Genomic DNA, 25,638 nt, shown 5'->3' with positions numbered 1-25,638 from the left:
GTTACAGTGGATCTGTTGTTATGGTTACCATGTACTGTGGTGTGAGCCTTTTTTTCCGTTTTATCAACACCAGACATGCTCTGGCCAACACTTTTCTATGCAAAACCCTCCTGCCTCTGTTCTCTTTAACCCCATGCAATGTGGGCGATTACCACCTGTCAATGTAAAGATGAAATAATACAAAGACAGCACAGATCTGGTGACAAAGATAGACAAATCAGAAGCAACCAGACATGAGTCATTTTCTTTGCTATATTTTAGGTAACTCACTAGTGTTAGGGGGTTATTTTGCATGTATTGGCTTCAAGGATGCACTAGTTTTGGTATAAACTCAAGAGGCAGTCCACTGCAAGCATTTCGTTGTGAGATTACAGAGGAGGAACATCATCTGTGAGTTTATGTGCTTGGTGAAGAATGGCACAGTACATACCACACTCCTAAATGTTTATAGTAGTATTTTTATACAAGAGAGGGCAATGCTCTTACACATGACTTATTTAATTATTTCTTTCATTGTTCAGTCTACATCTGTTGTGTCCAGTATACTCAGTTCTGATGTTAGTGGGCACATTATTGACTTCTCTATATGTAAAACAGGAAAATTTCAAGCACTTGACTGTTCTGTTTTATAATTAGTTGGGCATTATAATTCAGTTTTCAATTCAGTTTTATTTGTGTAGCACTTTTATCAATTTTATCACAAAGCAGCTTTACAGAAATATATAAATTCCAGATCTAAATTTTAAATATAAAATCTATGTATTCTAAATTTTACTGGTTTCTGTTTGGATCACATATCTTTGCATTAGGAAAGCAGACACAACTTTTTGGCTACCAGTTTTTATAGGCAAGTCGACTGTTAATTCACTCCACAGTTTCAGCCAGTCAGCTGTTAATAATACAGCCAACAGCTGTCTTGTGGTCAGGAACTGTTTACTGATGAAGATCTTGCAGACTTATTACAAAAAATTGTAGGTGAATAGACTATAGGTATGTATAATAAAGATGCCTGTAAAAGTCTTTTATTACTGGTCATCTTTGCAAATGAACCATGATCAAGTATTCTGTTGTTGTTTCCTCTGACAAGCAAACCATACATGGGCCCTTCATGCATAGTGTAGGGCTGTACCTGAGGAATGAGGTAGGTTCAGGAAAGTAAGTCAAGAGCATGGGTCTTGGTTAGGACATGGAAACGGGTGCAGTCCCCTTTAAATTCCCTTAATAATCAGCCTGATCCACCCAGACTTGTAATATTCAGGAACACAAAATATACCCAGGGAGTTGTATAGAGATGTAGGTGTGTATCTGGAGGGGGGCTCCTAGAAGTAAAAGAACAAAGGGAAGCTTAACACTCATAACATAGAATAAAAATGAATGTGGTGCTATTACCAGTTTGTAGCAACTAGACAAACTCTACAGTTTACCAGATGCCCTTCCTGACACAACCCTCCCATTTTATCCTGGCTTGAGACCAGCACTGAGATTCCACTCCCAATGGCTGGGTTGATTCCCTGCCCAGGAATCTAGCGTGACCTTGCACCGGTGAGAATATGGGAGCCTTAGCCACTAGACCAACAGGGAAAATTATTGCTGTGCAGGTGTCGACTGGTACGGGATTTCAGGGCTCTTATTCTGGGTATCTATTGTGAAGGGAGATGCTGAAAAAAAGTGGCTGGGATGTGTGGAATCTGGCTTAATTTTCCTTGCTCTCTTCTTCACACTGGATGAGTGCGGGTCAGTGAGGGTTTGGAGCTGACAGCCAATATTTATTTTTCTGCACTTCTGATATTGCGTTATAGCTTGCATTAGGAATGTGATGTTGCAGAGCTAAACCAGACAGAAATGAAGGATGTGTTGTAGCTCTGTAGAATAGGACCAGTAGCTTCTGTGACAGCTTAAAATTCTTTAGCTGCATGGCCTTCTTGGTGTTCGTACTTCTGTCCCATTTGAGGTCCTGCTGGGTGATGGTATCCAGGAATTGACATTGCTTGGCTGACAGTTGAGCCATTTATTTCAATAAGAAGGTGTGGTGGATGCTTCCTTCTGAAATTAATAATCATCTGCACAGTTTTTTGTGCGTTCAGCTCTAAGTTGTTAGCTGCAAAACATGCCATCACACAACTCTGTACTGTCCAAAATGTGGACTCATTATTGTTTGACATCATTGTCCCACCAGGGTGGTGTCATCTGCAAACTTGATGAGCTTGATGGTCACTCTCAAAAGTATAGTTGTGGTGTACAGCAAGTAGGGCAGGGGAGAAAGCACGCAACCTTGTGGAGCACCAGTGTTGAGGTAGAGTGGGTCTGAGAACTGGTCCCCCATCCTGACGTACTGTTTCCTGTTGGACAGGAAATCGATGATCCAGCGGCAGACAGGTGGAGATATGTTAAGATGCCTTTGTTTATCCAAGAGTAGGTCAGGGATGATTTTATTGAAAGCAGAGCTAAAATCTGCAAACAGAACCCAGGAGTAGGTGTGAGAGCTGTCCAGATGCTGCAGGATATAGTGCAAAGCAAGGTTTGAGTTAAATCTTTATTTTGTATTTATTTTAGTATTGGATTTCCTAGCTAGCGAGTGAGTGAGCTAGATACTGTAAATCGAAACAATGGAATGTGTATTCAAATTGTCACCAAATATTTACCTCTTGATTGAGAATTTCACTGTTTTATTTAAGAGATAGTCTTGCGGATGATTAGAAGGCAGACGTCTGCAGTGTGGGCATATCCACGCTCGCTTCATTGGTTGGACACCATTGTTCCTAAATTCATTCCGGCCCAATTCATCAGGAATTTTAGAGCCTCAAAGTCTTTTGATTACATATGTGAGCATCTGAGGCATGAACTGGAATGAAGAAACAAATTATTTTTTGTGTGTGCCCCTCAAAAAACAAGTCTCCATTGCCCTTTGGAAGCTGTCCACCAGCAGTGAGTACAGAAGTGTGAGTCACCTTTCTGGGGTAGGCATAACCGTAATATTTAACTGTGTGTAGGACTTTTGTAATACGTAAAGTGCTTCTGGCGAGAGACATACAATTCCCTGATTCTGCTAAGCTGGTGGAGATGGCACTTTTTTTTTTTTCACTGGGGAATGCCACAATGTATTGGTGCAGTTGATGGCCACATACCTATTATAGCACTTGAAGTGTATCCTTATGATTATTTTAATAGAAAAGGATGGGATTCTAAAGTACTGCATGCAGTGATGGATGGAAAAGGACTCTTCTGGGATTTGTCTGCTGGCTATTGTGGGAGTGAGCATGATGCAAGAATCTTCAGACAGTCATCTTTGTGGAACATGTTAGGAGATGGACATCTGTTTAGCCAGCACAAAATCAATATCTCTGATTGTGATGTTGGCCACTACTTGATTGGGAACCCAGCTTACCCTCTGCAGAACTGGCTCACGAAACCATTTTCTGACACTGGTCAATTAACTCCACAGCAACAAAGGTACAAGTACAGGGTGAGTTCAGAAAGGTCAGTTGTGGAGATTTGGGAGGCTAAAAGGACAATGGAGATGTCTACAAAAAGGAATGACTGTAGATGAATGGAATGACTGTAATGAATGACTGTAATGAAGATGGTGTTGTCTAGCTGTGTGCTACACAATATCTGCGAGGAGCCTGGATATTATGAGGACAATACGAACATGCAGCCACCTGTCCGGGTGTTACATTAGCATGGACAATCAGGCATCACAATCAGCAAAATAATACAAACAATCTACACAAAATGTTATTAAAAAAGTTTGGATGCTTGAAGTTCTCTGCTGTGTTCATCTGCGGTTGATAAATAATAAAGCAGCTCCTGGTTTGAATCCCTCTTCCTTTTTTTTTGAGCCTTCCCGGTCACTTTCTTTGTTGGGATGAGGAAGAGGAGTAAGAGGATGGCTCAGATTCGTTCTGGCCCTCGTCAGCTTCGACCGAACAGTCTGTATGCCAAAAAATAAATAAAAGCACATTTCTCAGCAATCCAAAAATACTTATGTGTGCATTTATATCCTAACCAAAGTAAACCATTGTTTGTGGTTAAGCTGCTAGCTACAAACAAAGTTTGCAACAGGGCAACCTAGTGGGTAGCAGGCCAAAATAATGTTTATGTGCACAACATTGTTTATAAATAATGTTAGAAGTGTAAATGGAAAACTAAAAAAATAATAATAATAATTTGGCAAAAGTTATAACTTACTGACGTTAGCAATAGACACCAGCGACTCGGCGTTCATTTGCAGCATGACCACTGTCACTGAATTCAATATGCCAGATAATTGACTGACTGGCGGTGTCCAGGTACTGAGTCCAAAACATCGTAGTGCACGGTTTTATTGTTTCGTCCACTACCGCTTTGGCTGGGTTCCTTTTTCTGATCCCTGTACTCCCTCTTAAGTTTCTTGTGTTTGTTTATGGTTTGCTAAATTGTCCGATTGAAGACAGCATTAAGCATTTCTTGCCTCCTTGTACAACTTATTTTTTCCTTTGCGAGCTCTCTAGTTTGTCTTGCATATCGACAGGAGAACTCACGTTTCCTCCGTAGACCACTGCTGAGCTACTTTTTCAGACATTTTGTGTCTTTTTTCTGTTGCAGTAGTTACTGGAGATGTTAGCGTGGTAGCTAGCAACCACCACTGTTGATGTTCAGAAAATTTTTCCTGGTGACGCTACATTTCCCTGCCCCTGCACCGCACCCACCAGAAACCTGCACTGGAACTTTGTCAGTGGTACAGAGCTTGGAATCATACTCTCCATCTACCAGAGCTAATCTTTCTGGTGGGCTCTCTGTGGGTCTTGAGCTAGACTTCATTCAGTGTTGTGCAGGTGTTTCTTCACCACATTGTCGGAAACTTGTAGTTTGGGTATATTCAGAGCACAAGCAGGGGAGTTGCAGAGAGTGGTGGTCTTTCTAGTAAATCAACTGCATACCTGTCCTTTATGGACCTGGCTGCTACCTTCTTGCTCTGGAAAGTCAGTGTGTCTAGTTACCATAACTGTTTGACTTGACTGAAAAGCTCAACAGTGGGGGAGAAACCTGTTTGCAGAAGGCACTGTGAGGGTGACAGCTGTTACTGGAGATCTTTAGCTGATTTCACGGCTTTAGGGCACTGAAATGTGGTTCTGGATTCTCTGCTTGAGCTAGCACTATATGATGAGCATGATGTACCTTGATGTGCTTAAGAAAAATGGCATATTTATGGTGCTCAGGCAAGTTTTATGTTGGGGTGTTGAGAGAAAGTCTTAATTCAATTCAATTCAGTTTTATTTGTATAGCGCTTTTAACAATGGACATTGTCACAAAGCAGCTTTACAGAAATAAATGGATTCACAAAAAATATATTGTAAATATGTGAATTTATCCCTAATGAGCAAGCCAGAGGCGACGGTGGCAAGGAAAAACTCCCTGAGATGATATGAGGAAGAAACCTTGAGAGGAACCAGGCTCAAAAAGGGAACCCATCCTCATCTGGGTGCAACGGATACTGCAATTATAAATAAATCCCTTCTATTATTGTGTGCTATATGGACAAATAGTGCAATTGTGCAACCAATAAATTCATCACAGTTTTTGCAAGAAGTCCTGTTGGTTAAAATTTATCCACTGTCCACTGATGGAGTCCTGAGTACGAAGGTGTTCGTGGCAACCGCAGCCCCAAAGCCGCTACAGCAATTGCAGTCCCAGGCCATTACAGTACAGCTCCCAATATGTGAGCCATCTCCACATCCCCCAGGTGGGACTATCCCCAGCAAACCAAATGGTTCTTCAGACCGTCCATATGGGGACAGCAGCAGCGAGCGAACTCAACCGATGAGAACGCCAACCAGAAGTAGGGCATCAGGATGGGTCAAGCAGCAAGGAGGAGCAGAAGGGGCATCAGGATGGGTCAGGCAGCGAGGAGGAGCAGAAAGGGTCAGGATCACTGGCATCTCAGAAGTAGCATGTGTAGCTCGACAGAGAGTGTGTGAGAGAGGGAGAGATAGTTAGGTAAGCTTTTGTCTTCTAATGGTTAAGGACAATGTACTTTGCGTGCAGAGTGCAAGCAGGGACTCCGGCAGGACTAGCTATGACAGCATAACTAAAAGGGAGATCCAGAAGCTAACACGGACATGAGGGCACCCTGGGACATAAGTCAGCCAGCCACTCCACAGTCGACAAACCTGAACGTGTGAGAGTTGGGGGGCGACAGCATCCAAACATCCCAGTTCACCAAAACACTCTATGCCTGTGAACCCTCCAGACCTGCCCCTGTACCTAAGAAAACTATTCACTAAAGGCTTGACTAAACAGATACGTTTTCAGCCTAGACTTAAACACTGAGACTGTGTCTGAGCCCCGAACACTAAGTGGAAGGCTGTTCCATAACTGTGGGGCTTTGTAAGCCAGCACCTTAACTGCACTCTATCCTCTGTGCTTGAAATCTAAATCTGGAAGGGTAGCATCTTTTTTCCCCCATTCAGAGGTGCTGGCATGTATGGAATATCAGGATATGATGCAGAGACCCCAGAGTTTACTTGGCAGAATATGGAAGGTGCTGGCTGAGATTGGAGCTGATAAAATGTGCCAGGCTCTTTCTTGAATGGAATATTGTGTTTGGCAGGACCTGAGTTGGGTGGCAATGAACTGAATGAGCAAGGGGGGTTTCTGCTCTGAGGATAACTCAAATCCTAGATGATGAGATGGCTGCTGTAACTGAGTATTGGACACCCTTACATGATCACTCACAAGAATGCTTGATTGGCAATGTATGCGCTGGATGTATTGTTAGGTCACCTAGACTATGAGTAAGGTTTGACGCACCTGCTCTTTGAGCACGATGCTCCCTTCGGTGGTTGTAAGATCAGGGAGTAGGAGGGACATGGACTGGAACATACATCAGTCCATCTATCCTCACTGAATGGGGTAAGGGAGCAGGTGCTCAGCAGCTGTCTTAGATGACTGACCTGAGGACAGATTGCTGGAACTGCATGATAAACTCTAACAGTTCAGTTTGCCACTTCCTGTCTCACTCTGCTTTGCTGTCTCTAATTCCTGTTGAACAATGGCTTCACATGGATGTACTGCACGAGTTAAAGTAGTAGTGCTCCAGGCAGGACTAAACTGTAGACTATCAGGTTCATGTCTTGGGATATGCTCTGAAGTTGTCATTTTATGACCTTTATATTCCACCACGTAGTTATCTAGGTATCAGTGCATTTGTACCGTTCACACTGGATGCTGAGATAGCATAGTTGTTAAATTCACACCCAGTCTTGAGATAGCCATGTTAATGACTGGATTCTGCGTGATGGACCAACATATGGACCAACACCACCCATGCTGTTGACTTAATTTCCCGGACCTAGGTTTGGGAAATTAAGTCAACAGCATAGGTGACAGTCAGGACAAGGAAATTGGTGTCATCAAATCAATTCAGTTCAATCTGATTTTATTTATATAGCACTTTTGACAATTTAGAGTTACCCCTAATGAGTAAGCCAGAGGCAATGATGGCCAGGTAATACTCCCAGAGACAATATGAGGAACAAAATCAGGAACCAGACACAAAAGAGAGTCCATTCTTTCTGGGTGACACTGGATAGTGAGAATATAAATCATTACTCTTCTAGAGTTGAATACTATAGTGTCAACTAAGTGCAATCTCTTTTAAATTCCTTTAGTAAGTTTTTTGTACATCAGCCTGGGCCACCTAGACTTCAGGAGCAAAAAATATACACACCGGGCAGGCATGCGTAGGGGAGTAGCTGTGTGAGTGTGTGTGGTTCTAGAAGTAAGAGAACAAAGGATAGCTTAAGTTTTACACTCATTAATATGTTGGTATTACTGGTTTGTTGCAATTAGACAAACTCATCGGTAGATTAACAACAAATGCAGTCCTAATAGGGACATAAATTACACTCGATGAAATAAGGAAATGCACAGTCACGATTTTGGAGAAGTGTGATGCACTTCATATACATCTCACTCTGCAACTCAACTTTGTAGTACAAACATAAGGGGAATTGTGTGACGCTTAAATGTGCAATGACATTGGTCCTCTAAATTGTGCTACGCCATTAGTCCTTTGACAAAGTGCGCTGTTGGTGGAGCGATCCACACTGGGTAGTCTCCCATGGAAGAACACCATAGAGCCTTCTCTACGATGGCCTATGAGGCATTTGTGATTCAGATACAGTAAATCTGTGAATGATATTGTTTATTTTTTCATGTTATCTGGCAAAGTTTACACTGAATATATATATTTTTTTCAATTTTTAGTGAGACAGATTAAGGGCATGCTTGGTTTTATTTGGATTACCTGTTGCCTCCTGTATAAATCTAAATCTACACCTGGATTTCTGTAAAACTGCGTTGTGACAGTATATTGTTAAAAGCACTGAACAATTAAAATTGAATTGAATTGATAGTTGTGTTAAGAACTTGGGTCAGGCTTTTTTTTTTTTTTTTTTTTTTTTTTTTTTTTAAATATAAAACCTTCTTCATTTTTCCAAATCTGCTGCCCACGTCCCACATTACAAGCAACATGGCTGTCAGTGAAGTCATAAACTACTGTTGACTAGATGTTGTTTGGGTGGTGGTTTATTCTCAACACACCAGTTACACTAACATAGTGCGTTATATTGTATGTGGCATCAAGCTTGGTGCATCAAGTGCATCAAGATTGACAGGGTTTGATGTTTTTAAACATCGTTTGGTCAAACTTATAGGTGTACAGTTATAGTCATAATCATCTTTTTCCATGTGCAGTACTGCTATGCTGCTAAATTTATACCACCACACACTGCCACACCATTACTTGATAAATTGATTAATTATGGGTAGATACACATAAATTTCCAGATGAATGTGTGTATGTACAGTACATATGTGTAATATAAAGTGTTCCTGTTTATGAACATTTTTTTTTTTATTTTTTGTACTTTATAGGTTCCTGTTTGATGAGGAATGTTCAGTCTGCTTCAATTCTTCCTGAAAGGGAGAAGGGAAAAGCAGGATCCCAGTGGGCCCCCTGCTGGTCACAGCAGGCTGAAGGGCGACCAGTGGGGGCTGAAGAGGGGGCCGAGGGGGGATTGCTCAGTGACATCAGGGAAGTACAGTGCCTCATTTGCTCTCTGCTGCATCAGATGTTTATTGCAGATCCCAACATCGCCAAACTAGTGCACTTTCAGGTAATGTCTCCAGTTATCAGAGAGTTATAACAGTGGTGGGAAACCTCTTCTTGTACACCTAAAGTGCTTTTATAAAATGGCTTATGAATAAAATATAATGTACAGTAGGTTCAGAAAGTACTTTTTGCACACACTATTGTATTATTGATTTAATTAGATAATTTCTACAAAGTAATGAATAAATAGTCTGAATATTTATCTAGGTGAGAAGTTTAGATTTAGAGATCCAGTTTTTGATTTTTTTTTTTTTTTTTTTTTTTTTTAATAAACTTGCAAAAAAAATTATAAAAATCTTTTTCATTTGTTACTGTGTGTAGATTGATGGCCATAAACATTATTATTTAAAATGATTTGTATTATTATGACAACCAGGTGATACTATGTGATACTATGTAAGTCTAGTGTATGTTGTCACACAAATGAACAGTTCATACAAAATGAAAGTGATCTGGCTGTATTTCACGATGATAGCAATCAAAGCAAAGCAGACCACAAACTCTGGTCTGTGAAAATATTACACAATGAATGTAACTTGATAAAACATCTTGCCAACATAAAAACTCAGCAGCAATCAACACTATCAGACCTTGACAACAAGGGATTCCAACACAATAAAGACAGTGAAACATACTTTACTCACAGCTTTACAGAAGCACCTTTCTAATGTGAAACAATGCTCATGTTTCTCCACTATAACCATGCTTGATCCAAGGTAACTAATATACTGTAGCTAGCTAATGCACTTTACTTAAAATGAACTCACTAACATTATAAAGAACGAGCCTAGTAATACAAAGATATCATGATTATGATTATGATTTGGTGCTTTACATCCAGTCCATTGTATTAGTGCCCTTTTCATGGCATAAACATTTAAGCAATTAGTGAACAGGAGTGTACACTAGGCTTGGCTGAGAGGGGCATGATTATTGGCAGGGGAATCTGGTGGCTCTAGGCTATATAATAATAGAAAAGGCTAGAATAATAAAAAAGGAAAAAAGTTCCCTGAAATGTAAATTCACCTACTCATAACTGATAACTGAATGATTGAGTTGCCAAAACAGATTGAAGTGGACTGTCGCACTTTCTCCAGACAGTAGAGCATACACAAACACAGCTGAGACGTACCTGGTATTGGTAAAACAAGAGCCTAAATGAAGGGCCTAGGTGTATTTTTTTAAAAATTAGGCCTAGTTCTTATATTCAGTCACATCTATTTTAAATTTTTTTTATGCTTAATGTTTGGCTCTTCTTTGCAGGGTTATCCTCAGGCTCTGCTTCCTCTGACTGTAGCTGGCATTCCTTCTATGCACATCTGTTTGGACTTTATTCCTGAGCTCTTGGCACAGCCTCAGCTTGAGAAACAGGTAGATTGTCACATCTATCCATTCTCCTTTCCATTTGTTCAGCCTTTCATCTGTGTGACTTAAAATGAAATATTTTGTTCCAAAATAAATTATGTGAAAAAAATAGGTATTGTAGGTACTATATGAAAAGGTAAGGCTTAGCTCTATCATTATTTAAAATGTAGGGCTTGGTTTTGTGTCTCCTGATGATAGTATTTTTTCCTCTCAGATCTTTGCGATCCAGCTTCTGTCTCACCTTTGCACACAGTATGCTCTGCCTAAATCCCTCACTGTGGCACGCCTTGCTATCAGCGTGATGGGTACTCTGCTCACAAGTAAGCAGACATTTGTTGTTTTTTCTTCGGTTCTTCGTGTTATGATGTTATTGCTGCCCTTCATTGGTCTTTGCTCAACATCGCAACAGTCTATAAATATGTACCTCTGAAATGCTTTTTTTGTCCCTGTACCCAGTCCTAACACGTGCGAAGCGCTTTGCTTTCTTCATGCCCACCTTACCATGTTTGGTGTCCATTTGCTGGGCTTTTCCTCCACTCTATGATGACGTAGCATCCCTGCTGGTGCAACTAGGCCAGGTGTGTGCTGCTGACGTTGCTGCTAAAGCCCGGGACATTGACCCATTTATTGCCAGTAAGTTTACAGTGAATTTTCATACACTATTTTTTTTTTCCTGCTGTTTGTTTTAAACATTGGTTTAACATTAGGCTTATATTTATATACCAGCTCATAAAATTGGAGTAAAAGAATTAAAGGGGATGAACTGCATGTAATGTATATGGGCCAGTATTCACAAAAGGTCAAAAGATAAAAGTAGCTTATAACTGGACAATTTTGGAGAGTTTTTAAAAATGTCATTATTTTAATATTCCATATTTTTTCCTGTCTGAGTGCTAAGTAACTAAGTGTTAATGTGAGTGTTAATACAGCTCCTAAACCTCAGAAAGCTCCTATGTATAAGATCAAATCATATCCTAAAATAGTTGCCACTGTGCTATTAATGGTTTAATCAACTCTGTATTTGAAAAATGTTATGATTTTTTTTTGTCTTGTTTACGAGGGGGTGTTGTGATCGCAGTTACCTCACTTACTAGAAACATTGCAATATCACCAGTGATGATGGTTTTAACAACTCTAGATTCCTTGGCTACATGAAAAAAATGCAGCAATGCTATCAAAGTGAATTCTATATAGTATACAGTTATAGAAGGGAAATTATATATGATCACACTATCCGGTGTACCCAGATGAGTTCCCTTTTGCATCTGGTTCCTCTCAAGGTTTCATCCTCATATCATCTCAGGGAGTTTTTCTTTGCCATTGTTGCCTCTGGCTTGCTCATTAAGGATAAATTTATAAATTTAAAATGTATATCCTGTAATAATTTATATATTTCTGTAAAGCTGCTTTGTGACAGTGTCCATTGTTAAAAGTGCTATACAAATAGAATAGAATTGAAATCAGAATCTGTGGTTTATCAAACAGTAGTTCCCTTCAGACTGCACATTGATGATTCAAATGGTTTCCTTACCAGCTACAAAGTTTTGTTTACTCTAGTCCAGTGGTTCTCAAACCAGTCATCAGGGGCTCCCAGACTTTTAAAAGGTGCTGCCGGTAGATTTTTTTGGAGGACAATGTGCCCATAGAAAAATTAGTCTAGTTGGTGAGTGAATGGAAGGAGATCTATGACATCTTTAATTTTTTATGCCATCTGTCCTACCCAGAGAGCAAAGCCTGTTCTTTTGGACTCCTGGCCACAGATGGCTGTGGCATTTTAAGGATTTGAACTCATAATATCCAGATGATAGGGCGATCACTTTTCTGTTGCACCACTCAGGAGCCCCAAGCTCCCCTTCTCTTTATTTTCTGCCTCCAAAGTCACACTAAATGCAAACAACCTCCTCATCCAGTCTAACAGAAAAAAACATTCACATACAACTTATTTTTCAGCACCCTATATACAATGAATATCGATGTTCTTTGAAAATCATATGATGTATGTCAACGTATCAAACTTTCACTAAATTGCTCTCTACTACTACGGATTTTTCATCTGTAGGATTTGCATGTCACATAGGAATGCCTTATGAAAGGTTGTTTTCTTTGCGTTTTAGCTGCTGAAATTCAGATGCTAAAATTAAGCATCTGATTATATAGATTACTCTTGATGGCCTTTGCATCATCAGTTGCATTGTCATCAGTGAAAAACGTTAGCGTGACTTTTGATGCCAGTCTATCCATCAAAGCTCATGTAGACAGTATTACTATGAAAGCCTTTTGTAGTGCTCTGCTATTGCAATGTTTCAGAATGTGCATAAACAAGCTCCTATTTTATCCACACTAAACTGGCGCGCCCTTTTAGTGGCTATAAAAAGTCTACACACCCCTGTTAAAAGTGCAGGTTTTTGTGATGTAACAAAATGAAACCAAGATGCAGTCCCTTTCAAAAATATTGGAACGACAAGGTCAATTCTTTTGTTTTTGCTATACACTGAAGATATTTGAGTTTGAAATCAAAAGATGAATATGAGATGATGGGTTAGAATTTCAGCTTTCATTTCCTGACAGATGTGTTAAACGACTTTTTTGTTTGTCCCTAGCCATTTTTCAAGTGATCAAAAATATTGGAACTTGTGACTTACAGGTGTTTCTTGGATTGATTGTTTAAACAATTAATAGCTCTGAATGTCTACTTTTGGTTTGAGCCCTGGGTTTTGCCTGTGCAGACTGCATTTGTTGTTCAAAAGAATAAACCAACATGAAGACCAGAGAACTGTCTATGGGAGAAAAGCAAGCCATTTTTAAGCTGAGGAAAGAGGGAAAATCAATCAGAGCCATTGCACAAGCACTGGGCATAGCCGATAAACAAATTGTAATATTCTGTAAAAGAAAGAAACCACCGTTGTACTAACAACCAGACATAGAACAGGTCAGTCAAGCAAAACAACAGCAGTTGATGGCAGGAACATTGTGAGAGTTATGCAGAAAAACTCAAAAACAACAGTCAGTTTTCACCAACAACCTCCACAGGGCAGGGGTGAAGGTATCACAATCCAGTCTTCGAAGAAGACTTTTAGAGAAGAAATATATAGAGGCCACAAGATGCAAACCACCCATTAGCAGTAAGAATCGGAGCCACAAAAGCTCTGGAACCAAGATTAACCTCTACCAAAGTGAAGGAAAGGCCAAAGTTTGGAGAAAGAAAGGATCTGCTCATGATCCAAATCTATGATCTCATCAGTCAAGCACGGTGGAGGTAGTGGGCTTACATGGCTGCTTCTGGAACGAGCTCAATAATCATGTTTATTGAAGATGTAACTCATAATGGTGGTAGCAGAATGACTTCAGAAGTGTACAGAAACATTCTGTCTGTCAGTTTATAGGCTGAATTTCTACTCTATCTCATCATATTAATCTTTTGATCTCAAACACTTAAGTGTATAGCAAAAACAAAAGAATTGAACTTGCCATTCCAATACTTTCAGAGGGGAAAGTCAAATCATGTCAGATCTATTTCCACCTTTAATGTGATATAGCAACCAATAAAATTCAAGTGAAAAACAAATAGAAATGTAAAAATAGAAAACGAAAAAACTTACAATAACCTGGTTGCACAAGTGTGCACACCCCTTAACTAATACTTTCTTAAAGCACTGTTTGCTTGTAATACAGAACTCAGTCTTTTTGGGTAAGACTCTTATCAACTTAGCACATTTTATTCCACTTTTTCTTGCAAATATGCTCCAGATCTGTTAAATTGTGAGGGCATCTCCAATGCTCAGCCCTCTTCAAGTCATTCCACAGGGTTTTGATAGGAGTTAGATCTGGGCTCTGACTGGTCCATTCTAAAACATTGATCTTCTTCTTCTGAAGCCATTCCTTTGTTGACTTGGATTTGTGCTTTGGGTAATTATCGTGCTAGAAGATGAAATTTTTCTTCACCTTCAGCAGTCTAACAGGCCTGCAGTTTTTGTGCCAAAATAGATTGGTATTTGGAGCTATTCCTGATTCCCCCTGTCTTGACTAGAGCCCCATTCCCAGCGGAAGAGAAGCAACCCAATAGCATGATGCTGCTATAACCATGCTTAACCATGGGTATGGTGTTCTTTGGTTGATAAGCTGTCATCATTTAGAATTGTGCCCAAAAAGTTCTACCTTGGTCTCATCAGACCATACCAGTTTTTATGTACTGGAACAGTTTTATAATGGACATTGTAAAAATGTTAATGTATGTATAATAATGTATGCTGTTTTTACTGGGACTTTCATTACTATAATAATTGTTCTGAACAGAGGCCTCCATATTGTAATTATCACAATCTACTATTTAAACTAATAATCCTAAGAAATATATCCAATTCTGTCTGAAACAGGTGAAAATATTGAAAGAAATTAAGAAGTGTGTCAGTAATTAAATGTTTTCAGAATGTAAAAATGTTTTTCAATTCATTGTTAGTCTGTTTGTTTTTGTGTATTAATTTGGCAGAGTAAAATATATTAATAGTTTTTGTAAAGCTGTGTTTGTTTTTAAAATTTTCCCATAATGAGAATTTGTATGATGTCAATATTACATCACCAAATCTTTTTATATATGACAAATACAGAAATTCTAAACATTTAATTTATATTGTATATTCTTTGGTTGCATGTACTTTATGACTATTCCAGTCTTTTGAATTTTTTTGTGAACCATCTAGAATTTTGTTTTCTTGCATGAAATCATCTTTATTGTACACTTGTGCTTTCCTAGTGTCCTTGTGCCACATAAGGGTCTTTCTGTTGGAGATTTTTTTAAAATAAACCCAGTGATGCATTTTAGGTTGGTTCATAGTTGGTCATCTTGTTTTCTTAGGGCTACATTATTTGAGGGAGAGGACACAGAATTCACTGGGGCCACATGTGGGATTGTTCAAAGTGGCTGTGCCTAAGAGATCTGCTGAAGGATTGTGTGGAGCTGACCCAGATGTCCAGCTGTGTTACTGTATAGAAGCTACCTTCCTGGACATCATTAGCACCAGTACCCAGGGATTGTAAAGAAAAAGTAAGACAAAGTTAGAAAGACATGAGGGACTTTTTTTGAGCTAATATTATATGTAACTGACATGGAGTATTATGTTGATGTGATAAACACATCTTGCAGTTACTAAACATAAAATCATAATTAGTACAAATAATATAATGTTAAAGCAAATTAGTGAAGAGAGCATATAGTAACATTGAAACAAAATGACCTTGGTCCTTGAAATTTATTATTTTTTTACAAGGATGATTTTACTATTTTTTGAAGTACAGTACATTTGTTGACATATCTTGACTATACAGGGACTATACAGAGCATAAAGAACCACTCACCTGAAAAGTAGCTTTGGCAAAATAGCTGGCATTCAGTGATGGCCAGATGTTATTGGTTTGTTTTCTAGACTGTGTTACAAAGAATATTTTCCTTGCTCCAAGTCATTTTCTTCTGCCTTAGATTTGAAAAATGATGAAAACAGAATCACTTTGTGTGATTTTGATTGTTTTGAAACAAAACACATTTTTCTTCATTACCTTTCCACTTAAGCTTCCACTTTTTTTTTTTTTTTTTTTTTGGTACTGTGACTTTCTAGTTTAAATTAAGATGAAGCATTTGATATTTTGTTTGGGAATTGTGTTTACATTTGCCTCCTAGAATAGTTTAATATGGAAATTGAGAAATTCTTTATTTCCAGCCACTCTTAATACACTGTAAAACAACGGCCCTGTACAGCACTTATGGATTGACAAAGTTCTTATTACCATGCCCGATTTCTATCATATTGGTCTTTTCAGAGGTTCATTTATCCACTGTATTTTAAGTGTTATTACTCTGTTTAAGATGTGCTCAATTAGTTGCCTTGTTTGTGCCCACAGATCTGAAATATACTTGGGTGGGGGTCATGGGATCAAAGGTTGATTGGGTGGGGGGGCTGTCATGTATATATTTTCACAGCTATTTTGTCTAAGATATAATCGATCAAAACATTTTGTTTTGTTTGTGATGAATTTTATGTGGTTCAAGGACTGTTAGCTCCATTAAAATTCAGAAAATTCAGGAGATCTGTGTCAAACAAACAAGTATTTCCTCTCATTGCATTTTTTGTACTACAATAAAAATCCTTCTAAAAATACAGAGCAGAGGCGGTGCTGCTTTTCTGTGGGTTCAAACTGAATTTATATGAGCCTCCATTCCTAATATACTGCAGTTGATGTTCTAAATATTCTTGTATTAGACAGTAATATGAAATGTGGATCTCATGCCACTAAAAAGATTAAAGCAGTTTAAAATGGTGTTTTCAGGTCCCCATTAAGAGCTGAAAACACATTCTTTACAGTTACTGATTGAACCATAGCAATTAACATTTAGGCTTTAATAGGAAAGGATAATGTTATGTCAATCTGGTTCTATTTTTCTCATTACTTTATGTTGTTGCTGAGTAGGTGTAATCAAAGACAGTGTTGTAGACAGGAATGCAGGTTTATTTAGGCATTGTATCAGGATTTAATTCTCAGGTACTGACTAAATCCTCAGGATTTAGTCAGTACCTAACTAAATATTAAACACTGGGTGTTTATACTTGTGATGCATTCGCAGCCTGCCACAACCCACCAAGCTTGTCTATGTAATGTCTGCTTTCAAATAAATGTCAATATTTATACTGTTCATCAGAAATCATCAGATTTTATTTTACCATTGTGCCATGGAGATTACTTGTGATGCATGAGCACCATGCTGCAACCCACTAAGCTTGTCTAGCTAAAGTCTGCTTTCAGAGAAATGAACATATTTATCAGAAACCATCAGACCTTTAATCGTAAGTACTTTAATCGTACTTGAAACACAAACGAATCGTATTGGATGATATGCTCAGTTGGCCAGATAGTGCCTGTGTATGTGCATTTTTGGGCCATTGAGACACAGTGAGAGACTGATTTTTGACTGTTTGTATGTCATTGAATCAGACTGATGTTTTCCTTAAGCATACTCATGCAGTATACAGGAAATAGTGCACTCATATGAGAACACAGTTATAATGTATTTCATGCCTTGATTTGATCATTAACATCTGTTTAGTGTTCCTACCTTGCAACCCAAAGTTTATTTGGTATATTTATGCTGAATTAGGCCAAGCAGGGCTGCCAGCTCTTTTCAGGGGAAAGTTGCTAATGCATGCTCAAAAACTGATGGACTACTTTGTGTATTCATTGAGTCATCACAATCATTTGCATATCAATATGTGTTACATGAAGAAGGAATATTTTATGAAAACACTTTTTATCAGAATTTTATCAGAATTGAAAATATGTAATAACATAATTACTGTTACCACCCCAAAGTGGATTATTTTCTTATAACAACATGGTCTTAAGTGTGTTATTCAGCTTATGCCACAGGAATTTGCCATCAGTTACAAATTTTAATTTATTATAAAACATTGCACTTTTTAACTGTTATTTACATTTAATGTTATAGAACTTACACTGCCCTCCAAAAGTTTGGAAACGCCTGAACAAAATAGGGTTTTTGGGCAATATCAGCATAAATCCTCTTTAGTTAGTGACCATTTTGCATTGATAATAAGGGACAATACAAACTATGAAAACATATTTTATTAAATAAAAAGTTTATGAACATAAACATGAACATAACATAGAAAAATACTCAAATTTTGGATTCATCAAAGAAATCCCCATTAGCAGCTATTACAGCTCTACATACTCTAGGCATCCGAGCAGTCAGTTTATTCAAACATTGACTTGATATATTACCCCAAGCCTCCTGGAGGATTGCCCAAAGATGATTCACACTGGTTGGACACTTCTTACGGACATCACGGTCCAGTTCCTCCCATAGCAGCTCAATGGGGTTAAGGTCAGGTGATTGGGCAGGCCACTCCATGATAGACAAGACACCGGCTGACTGTTTCTTCTCCAGATATGACTTGCACAGCTTGGAAGTATGCTTTGGGTCATTGTCTTGTTGAAAGATGAAGCAATGACCAATAAGGCGCTGACCAGATGGAATAGCATGTCACTGTAAAATGCTGTGGTATCCATGCTGGTTCAATATTCCTTGGACACGATACAGGTCACCAACTTTTCCTGCTCCAAAACAGCCCCAGACCATTACACTGCCACTTCCATGTTTCACAGTGGGTGTGATACAGGCATCTAACATCTTCTCACCAACTCTGCGCCTCACGTAAAATCGCCTCTTCGAGCCAAAAACTTCAAACTTGGATTCATCTGTCCAAAGCACCTTCATCCAATCGTCTGCTGTCCAGTTTCTGTACTTCTTTGCCCACTGCAGTCTCTTTCTTTTATTGTTTAAATTTAACAGTGGTTTCTTAGTTGATACACGGCCATGCAGACCTGCTTGTTGAAGTCTCCGACGGACAGTAGAACATGACACTGGTACATCACGTGTACTGTTAAGCTCAGCTGTCAGCTCTGGACAAGTTAGGCATCTGTTTTCGAAGGCTGGACACTCTCACATATTTGTCCTCATTAGAAGAGGTACATCTTGGTCTTCCACTCCTCTTTCTGTCTTTATTGGACCCAGACTTTGCCTTCCAATCCAAACAGTAGTAGACACCTTTCAGTGAAATCTTTAACTTTTTGGCTATATCTCGCATTGAATAGCCTTCATCCCTTAGAACTATTACAGACTGACATGTTTCTAGAGAAAGCTGCTTCGACCTGGCCATCTTCTCAAGAAAGACATGAACACTCTCTATAAAACCAGTCAAACAAGTCATTTGACTGGCTACAAGCTGTTTGACTTAATTGGCAATCAGTCATAAAGCTGTTTAAGGTGTGCTGACCCAAAAACCTTTAAAAAACATTGGCCAGGTTTAGAGCAGTAATCAGGTATCACAGCTACCCATGGGGCATGTCTGACTTTGATGTGTATATATTGCCATTATTATGTAATAAAAATAACAATTATTGTTATTATCTTTAGTGATAATGACAAGTTACTTTAATGCATTTACACCAGGAAATGATAAAGATTAATGCTGATATTGTCCAAAACCTCACTTTGCTTAGGGTGTTTCCAAACTTTTGGAGGGCAGTGTATATGTTATATATATTATAGAAAAAAATTAAACAAGCACAATAAAGTACAATACTTGAACAAGTGCATAAACATAAATATCATTCTTCTGACAGCCAGAGCTATTGTCCAAGCCCTGAATAATGCAAAAATAATGCACACCCTTTTACCAATCAGAGTTGACAATTCAACAGCATTGTGATTATAACATTTCATTTTTTAGTATTTTTACTGAATGCTTTGAAAGCTAGACAAAGTGTATACACCGATCAGCCATAAACATTAAAACTACTGACAGGTGAAGTGAATAACACTGATTATCTCGTTACAGTGACACCTGTCAAAGGGTGGGTTATATTATGCAGCAAGTGAACAGTCAGTTCTCGAAGTTAATGTGTTGTAATCAGGAAAAATGGGCAAGTGTAAGGATCTGAGCGACTTTGACATCTCCAAGAAGTAAATCAGTATGCAGTGGTTAGTACCTACCAAAAGTGGTCCTAGGAAGGACAACCGGTGAACCGGCGACAGGGTCATGGGTACCCAAGGCTCATTGATGTGCATGGGGAGCGAAGGCTGGCCCATCTGGTCCATTCCCACAAAAGGGCTACTGTAGCACAAATTGCTGATAAAGTTAATGCCAGCTATGATAGAAAGGTGTCAGAAACACAGGACATTACAGCTTGCTGCGTGTGGGGCTGCGTAGCCGGAGACCGGTCGCCCCCTGTCCACCACAGAAAGCGCCTACAGTGGGCACGTGACCATGAGAAGGTGGCCTGGTCTGATGAATCACGTTTTCTTTTACATCATGTAGACGGCCGGGTGCATGTGCGTCGCTTACTTGGGGAAGAGATGGCACCAGGATGCACTATGGGAAGAAGGCAAGCTGGTGGAGGCAGTGTCATCACTGTGGGCAATGTTCTGCTGGGAAACCTTGGGTCCTGGCATTCATGTGGATGCTACACATACCACCTACCTAAACAATGTTGCAGACCAATCAACCCTTTATGGCAACGGTATTCCCTAATGGCAAGGGCCTCTTTCAGCAGGATAATGCACCCTGCCACACTGCAAAAAATTTTCAGGAATGGTTTGAGGAACACGACAAAGAGTTCAAGGTGTTGACTTGGCCTCCAAATTCACCAGATCTCAATCCAATCAAGCATCTGTGGGATGTGCTGGACAAACAAGTCCGATCCATGGAGGCCCCACCTCGCAACTTACAGGACTTAAAGGATCTGCTGCTAAAGTCTTGGTGCTAGATACCCCAGCACACCTTCAAACATAAACAAGTGTATTCACCCAAACATAAACCCATAACCACCCACACCCCAAATATGAACTTCCATATCTGAAATAGGGAAGGAAGTCAGAAATCTAGCTCATCTTCAAAAAGGAGTACACACAAGAAATGATCAGGTCCCATAATTTAAAAAAATATATATATCAGAACAACTGCTAAGTTTATATTTTATTTTTTTTTTTTTAAAAAAGAGAAAGAGAGAGATTAAGTCTTTTAGCCATAAACTGGGAGGTGGCAGCTTAGGGTCCTTCCATGGCAACCATATGCATCTGCGGGTGACAAGAGAGGCAAAAGATACAATTTGGCTTTGTTGGTGAGATATTTGAAATCTTCAGGGATCCCACAAATGGAGATAAAGGGATGAGGGGGTAGTGGTTTTGTAAGTACATCAAAAAAGAGGACCAAACTGAACCTAACTTTTGACAAGAAAAAACATATGACTGATTGAATGACCAGGGGAATGAGAGCATGTATCACATTTGTCACTGGTGTCAAACAATTTATTAAGTCTAACTTTGTGCTAGCCTGGCACATGAGGAGGTGGAGCTGACTATGTCATGAGCCCTTTACCACCAGTCATCTAAAAAGGAAGATCCAAGTTTCTCTTCCCATGCATGACTAATTTTAACAAGGGGAGGCAAATTTAATTAATTTGACGAATTTAATATGATGATAGCAGAAATTATTCCCTGTTACAGTAATGGATCTTTGTGCCCCCAGCATCCAGTCCTTGCCAATGTACATAGAACAACAAAGAGGACATATATGAATATACTTATGAAGTTTTGTGAAAATAGCTCAGTGCTAGATGTGTGAAATGCCTCCTGAAAGCTGACTGGCTGAAGGCAGCCATGTTTTTGAAGTAATTCAGTGATGATTAAAAATCCAGGTACAGACAAACACATTGATGCAGCACACAAAATTTCAGCTCAGTCGGAATTTTGGTTCCTGAGAAATATCTATTTCAATTAACTCCCAAATTAATGTCCTTTTCAATGGTTATGCCCCAAACTTTGCATATCACCTCAGAATCTTTTCCCATACATGCATTTCATGTTTTGTGTAATTCCATGCCAGCATTCATGAAGTACAGCTGTTTGAGTAAACCCGCTCTGCCCAACTTGGATTGCTTTGGATATGACAGCCATACTGTTCACAAATACAAATGTCAACATGTTTTTGATCATTATTGAGAGTCACACTCTCCTGAATATCTTGACACCAAATTTGTCATTTGCAAAAATAGGTTTTAAATATTATACAAATTACTGTAAATTGGAGTGGGCATGGCTAAATGATTTAAAAGGGTAAAGTTATAATGTTTGAGCCACAGAATCAGAACAAACAGGAAATGTTACTAGGCTCTTATTTTATGAGATATGCCCATTTTTGTAAGCAAAAACATGAATAGTGCCCCCCAGTGGCCAATTTCAGTGCATCAGATAGTACTGGGCATACCTGAAAATGCCATTTGATAATAGGTCAGTGGTAACCATGTTAAATGCCTGTGCCAGTTGAAAGCTGATTGGCCAGTGGCAGCCCTGTTTTTTAAGTAAATCGGTCTCAATCAAAACCTGCTTGCAGATTAATGCATAGATGCATGATATCAAATTTCAGCTCTATCGGACTTACGGTTGATGCAAAACCCCACTTAGCCCTAACTTAGCGCCAGCTTAGCCCCACGCCCTTTGCATATCACCTCAGAATCTTTTCCTGCATTTTTATGTAATTCCATCCAGGCATTCATGAAATACAGTTGTTTGAGTAAACCAGCTCCACCCCCCTTTGGATTTATTGGCATGTAGCAGCCATATTGTTTAGAAAATTTTTAAATAATTATTAAGTTTACCCACCTACTGAGTACTTGACACCAAATTTGTGACAATACGACTAAAATCCTAGGACTAAATGGTTCAAAAGGCAAATTTACATGGTTTGGGCCAAGGAATCAGCACAAACAAGAAATTTAACTGTGCCTATTATTTTGCATGAGATATGCTCTTTTTTGTAAGCATCCACCCCACCACACGAAACCCATAATGCAGAGTATCTAAATGTTAACCCATGGTTTAGCCCACTGAGTATTTGAGACTAGTTTGAATAAATTAAATCATGTACAATATTATGCTCATTACTTATGATCATACATATTATACACATTAACCAACATTGTTTACAACACGATAGCTAGAACACAAGATAGTTTGAAGGATAGGTATAAACCAGATTTCCTTTTTCAGTCTGTTTCAACTCCATGATTACATTTGCAGTGGTCTGTTGATATAGCAATATAGGAACACACGCTCCCAAAATAGAGAGACGGCACAAAACCTGTTCTGCAAAGTCTGCTGTATTCTAACCCAGTGTGGCACTGTTGATAACATTCTAATCACATCGCAGCCAAGCCAATGTGGCATCTAGGCATTTATATCTATGAGCACAAAGATGGGAAACTGGAAGAGTAGTCTAGTCTGTGTGTGCACAGATTTTTTTTAAGTGGTGGAAATGCTTAAAGTGACCAAGTGAACTGATAGCAATCAGACAAGACCTCAGCCTGGAAAAAGCCATACAATACCCAACTCCAACTTCTAGTCTGGCTAGAAGCAAAATAATATAAAGAAGACAAAGCTGCATTGAGACTGAGAAACAAAGGAGGGGAGACAACCCTGATCAGATGCCAGTAGTAGGTCATGAAACTGATTGAAAATGCATCCAATTTTGACATGGAAAAAAATTCATGAAGTCTTTGCTACTTTTTGGCATTTGTGCCTTGGTGGTCTCACTAAAGTCCACCTCCGTCTCCTTTTTTCTTGCCAACTTTGAGTTGTAGGTTGTTCCTTCCACACCACTCAACAAAGCTTCTGATCACAGCTCTGCAATACTCAGACTCCTGCCCTTCATTTACATGCCCCACTAGAGCCAAGCCATCACAAAATTACAACAGATGACACATACTCGAGTAATACTCTAACAAGAAGGGAGATAGCATTGTCTGTTCTGGAGCTCCTGATAAAGCTTTGGGTTTCTTTTATTCTTCCTTTTGTTTCTTAAATACAGTGCAAGTACCTTTCACCACACTTTTCTAGTAGAAAGTGAATCAGATGACAGTAGTGCAAAAGAGTAACAATATTACTATATAAAGTTGCTGTAAAGCCACAAGAGCAATAGTGATGTCAGCCATTGATGTTGGGTGAGAAGGCCTGGGATAGAGTCTGCATGCCAATTCATCTCAAAATTGTTCAGTGGGGTTGAGGTCAGGGCTCTGTGCAGGCCACAGGTTCTTCTAGCCTTGGCATACCATATCTTCATGGACCTCACTGCTCTCCACACCTCTCTCTCTCTCTCTCTCTCTCTCTCTCTCTCTCTCTCTCTCTCTCTCAGGCTACACATGCTGCTCCTGAGATACTAGTGATCCTGACCCCTTCTCCAGACCTGCCTGATCCATCCTGATGCCCTACTTCTGGTTGGAGTTCTCATCACTTGGAAATCTGCTGCTGCTGCTGCTGAGGATGGCCCCATATGGACAGCCTAAAAATACATGATAATACTGTGAACCACTCAAAAACCATCAGGAAGGCTTTGGACTGCAATTGATTTGACTTGTACTCAAGTCTTCATCAGTGAACAGATGAATCTATAATGAATTTCCTGGTTACACATTTGTACTTTTTGACCATATAGTATACAGTTATAGATGTACTATCTATTGTCACCCAGATATGGATGGGTTCCTTTTTGAGTGTGGTTCCTCTCAAGGTTTCTTCCTCATATCGTCTCAGGGAGTTTTTCCTTGCCATCACTTCTGGCTTGCTCATTAGGGATAAATTTATAAATATAAAATTTATATCCCGAATTTATATATTTCTGTAAAGCTGCTTTGTGACAATAATTAATTTATATATTTCTGTAAAGCTGCTTTGTGACAATGTCCATTGTTAAAAGCACTATACAAATAAAACTGAATTTAATTGACATCCTATACAATTGTGTGCTTCCAACTTTGTGGCAATGGTTTGGAGAAGGCCCACATATGGATGTGATGGTCAGATGTCCACAAACCTTTGGCCATATAGTGTATTTGCCAATACCGATTCGGTTACCAAATGTGTCTCTCCTGCCTTTCCATATAAGCTACTGGAAGGAGAAAAGCAACAGCATACTTTCATTTTAATCTGTTTTGGCAACTTCAGCATTCAATTATGAGTTATGAGGAGGTGAATTTTGTTTTGAGAGATATTAATTGTTTAATGGTTAATAATTAATGGAATAAGACTAGTTCAAGAGCTACCAAATCCCTACCAAATGGTCCTGAAGAGGGCACTAACAGACTGGCTGTAAAGTGGCCACCAACCAAAAGAACGGAAAGGAGGTCACTTCACTCTCAAGTTCTCTTCATTACTAACCCTGTTTTGTCTGTAGCAGTCTGCCACCTACAGGTTTGCACAATCACGACGTCTTTGTAGATTATGATTTTAAATAAAATGCAGTGTTTTACACTGTATAAAAGTGTGATTTTGATACTGTGATTTTTAAGTGATTTGGCCTTTATCATGCACCTAGCCAGCATTGTTGCTGGTGTGTGCTATCATGAACTCCTACTTAATTTTATGTTTAACTAGTTATCAATGCATCCCTTTTTTTTTGTTGTTTTTTAATTTTTAGTCACGCAGTCACACTCATTGCATTACTGGACTTCACCAAGATAGTGGATCTGCACTGAAATAAAAATAAGATCCCACTCGC

At 39.1% G+C, this 25,638-nt stretch overlaps 1 protein-coding gene across 6 annotated transcripts in view; it reads left to right on the top strand.

Moving 5' to 3' along the window:
- Positions 1-25,404, top strand: part of ints2 (integrator complex subunit 2) — an 81,363-nt gene extending 55,959 nt beyond the window's left edge. For 4 of the 6 annotated variants that reach the window (XM_053241377.1, XM_053241376.1, XM_053241374.1 and 1 more), the window contains 5 exons: positions 8,917-9,158; positions 10,418-10,525; positions 10,734-10,839; positions 10,976-11,152; positions 15,372-16,670. In XM_053241377.1, coding sequence (XP_053097352.1) covers positions 8,917-9,158; positions 10,418-10,525; positions 10,734-10,839; positions 10,976-11,152; positions 15,372-15,553 — 815 coding nt within the window. In that variant the 3' untranslated portion in view covers positions 15,554-16,670. Of the gene's footprint in view, positions 1-8,916; positions 9,159-10,417; positions 10,526-10,733; positions 10,840-10,975; positions 11,153-15,371; positions 16,671-24,276 lie in introns of those variants that run through there. The other 2 variants (XM_053241375.1, XM_053241379.1) reach the window with 2 other exon arrangements.
- Positions 25,405-25,638: the final 234 nt, after the last annotated feature.

Source organism: Pangasianodon hypophthalmus, chromosome 17, assembly GCF_027358585.1.
Source record: "Pangasianodon hypophthalmus isolate fPanHyp1 chromosome 17, fPanHyp1.pri, whole genome shotgun sequence".
Classification (NCBI taxonomy): Eukaryota; Metazoa; Chordata; class Actinopteri; order Siluriformes; family Pangasiidae; genus Pangasianodon; species Pangasianodon hypophthalmus.
Note: the sequence above shows the minus strand (reverse complement) of the source record. Positions and strands in the feature narration are given on the sequence as shown.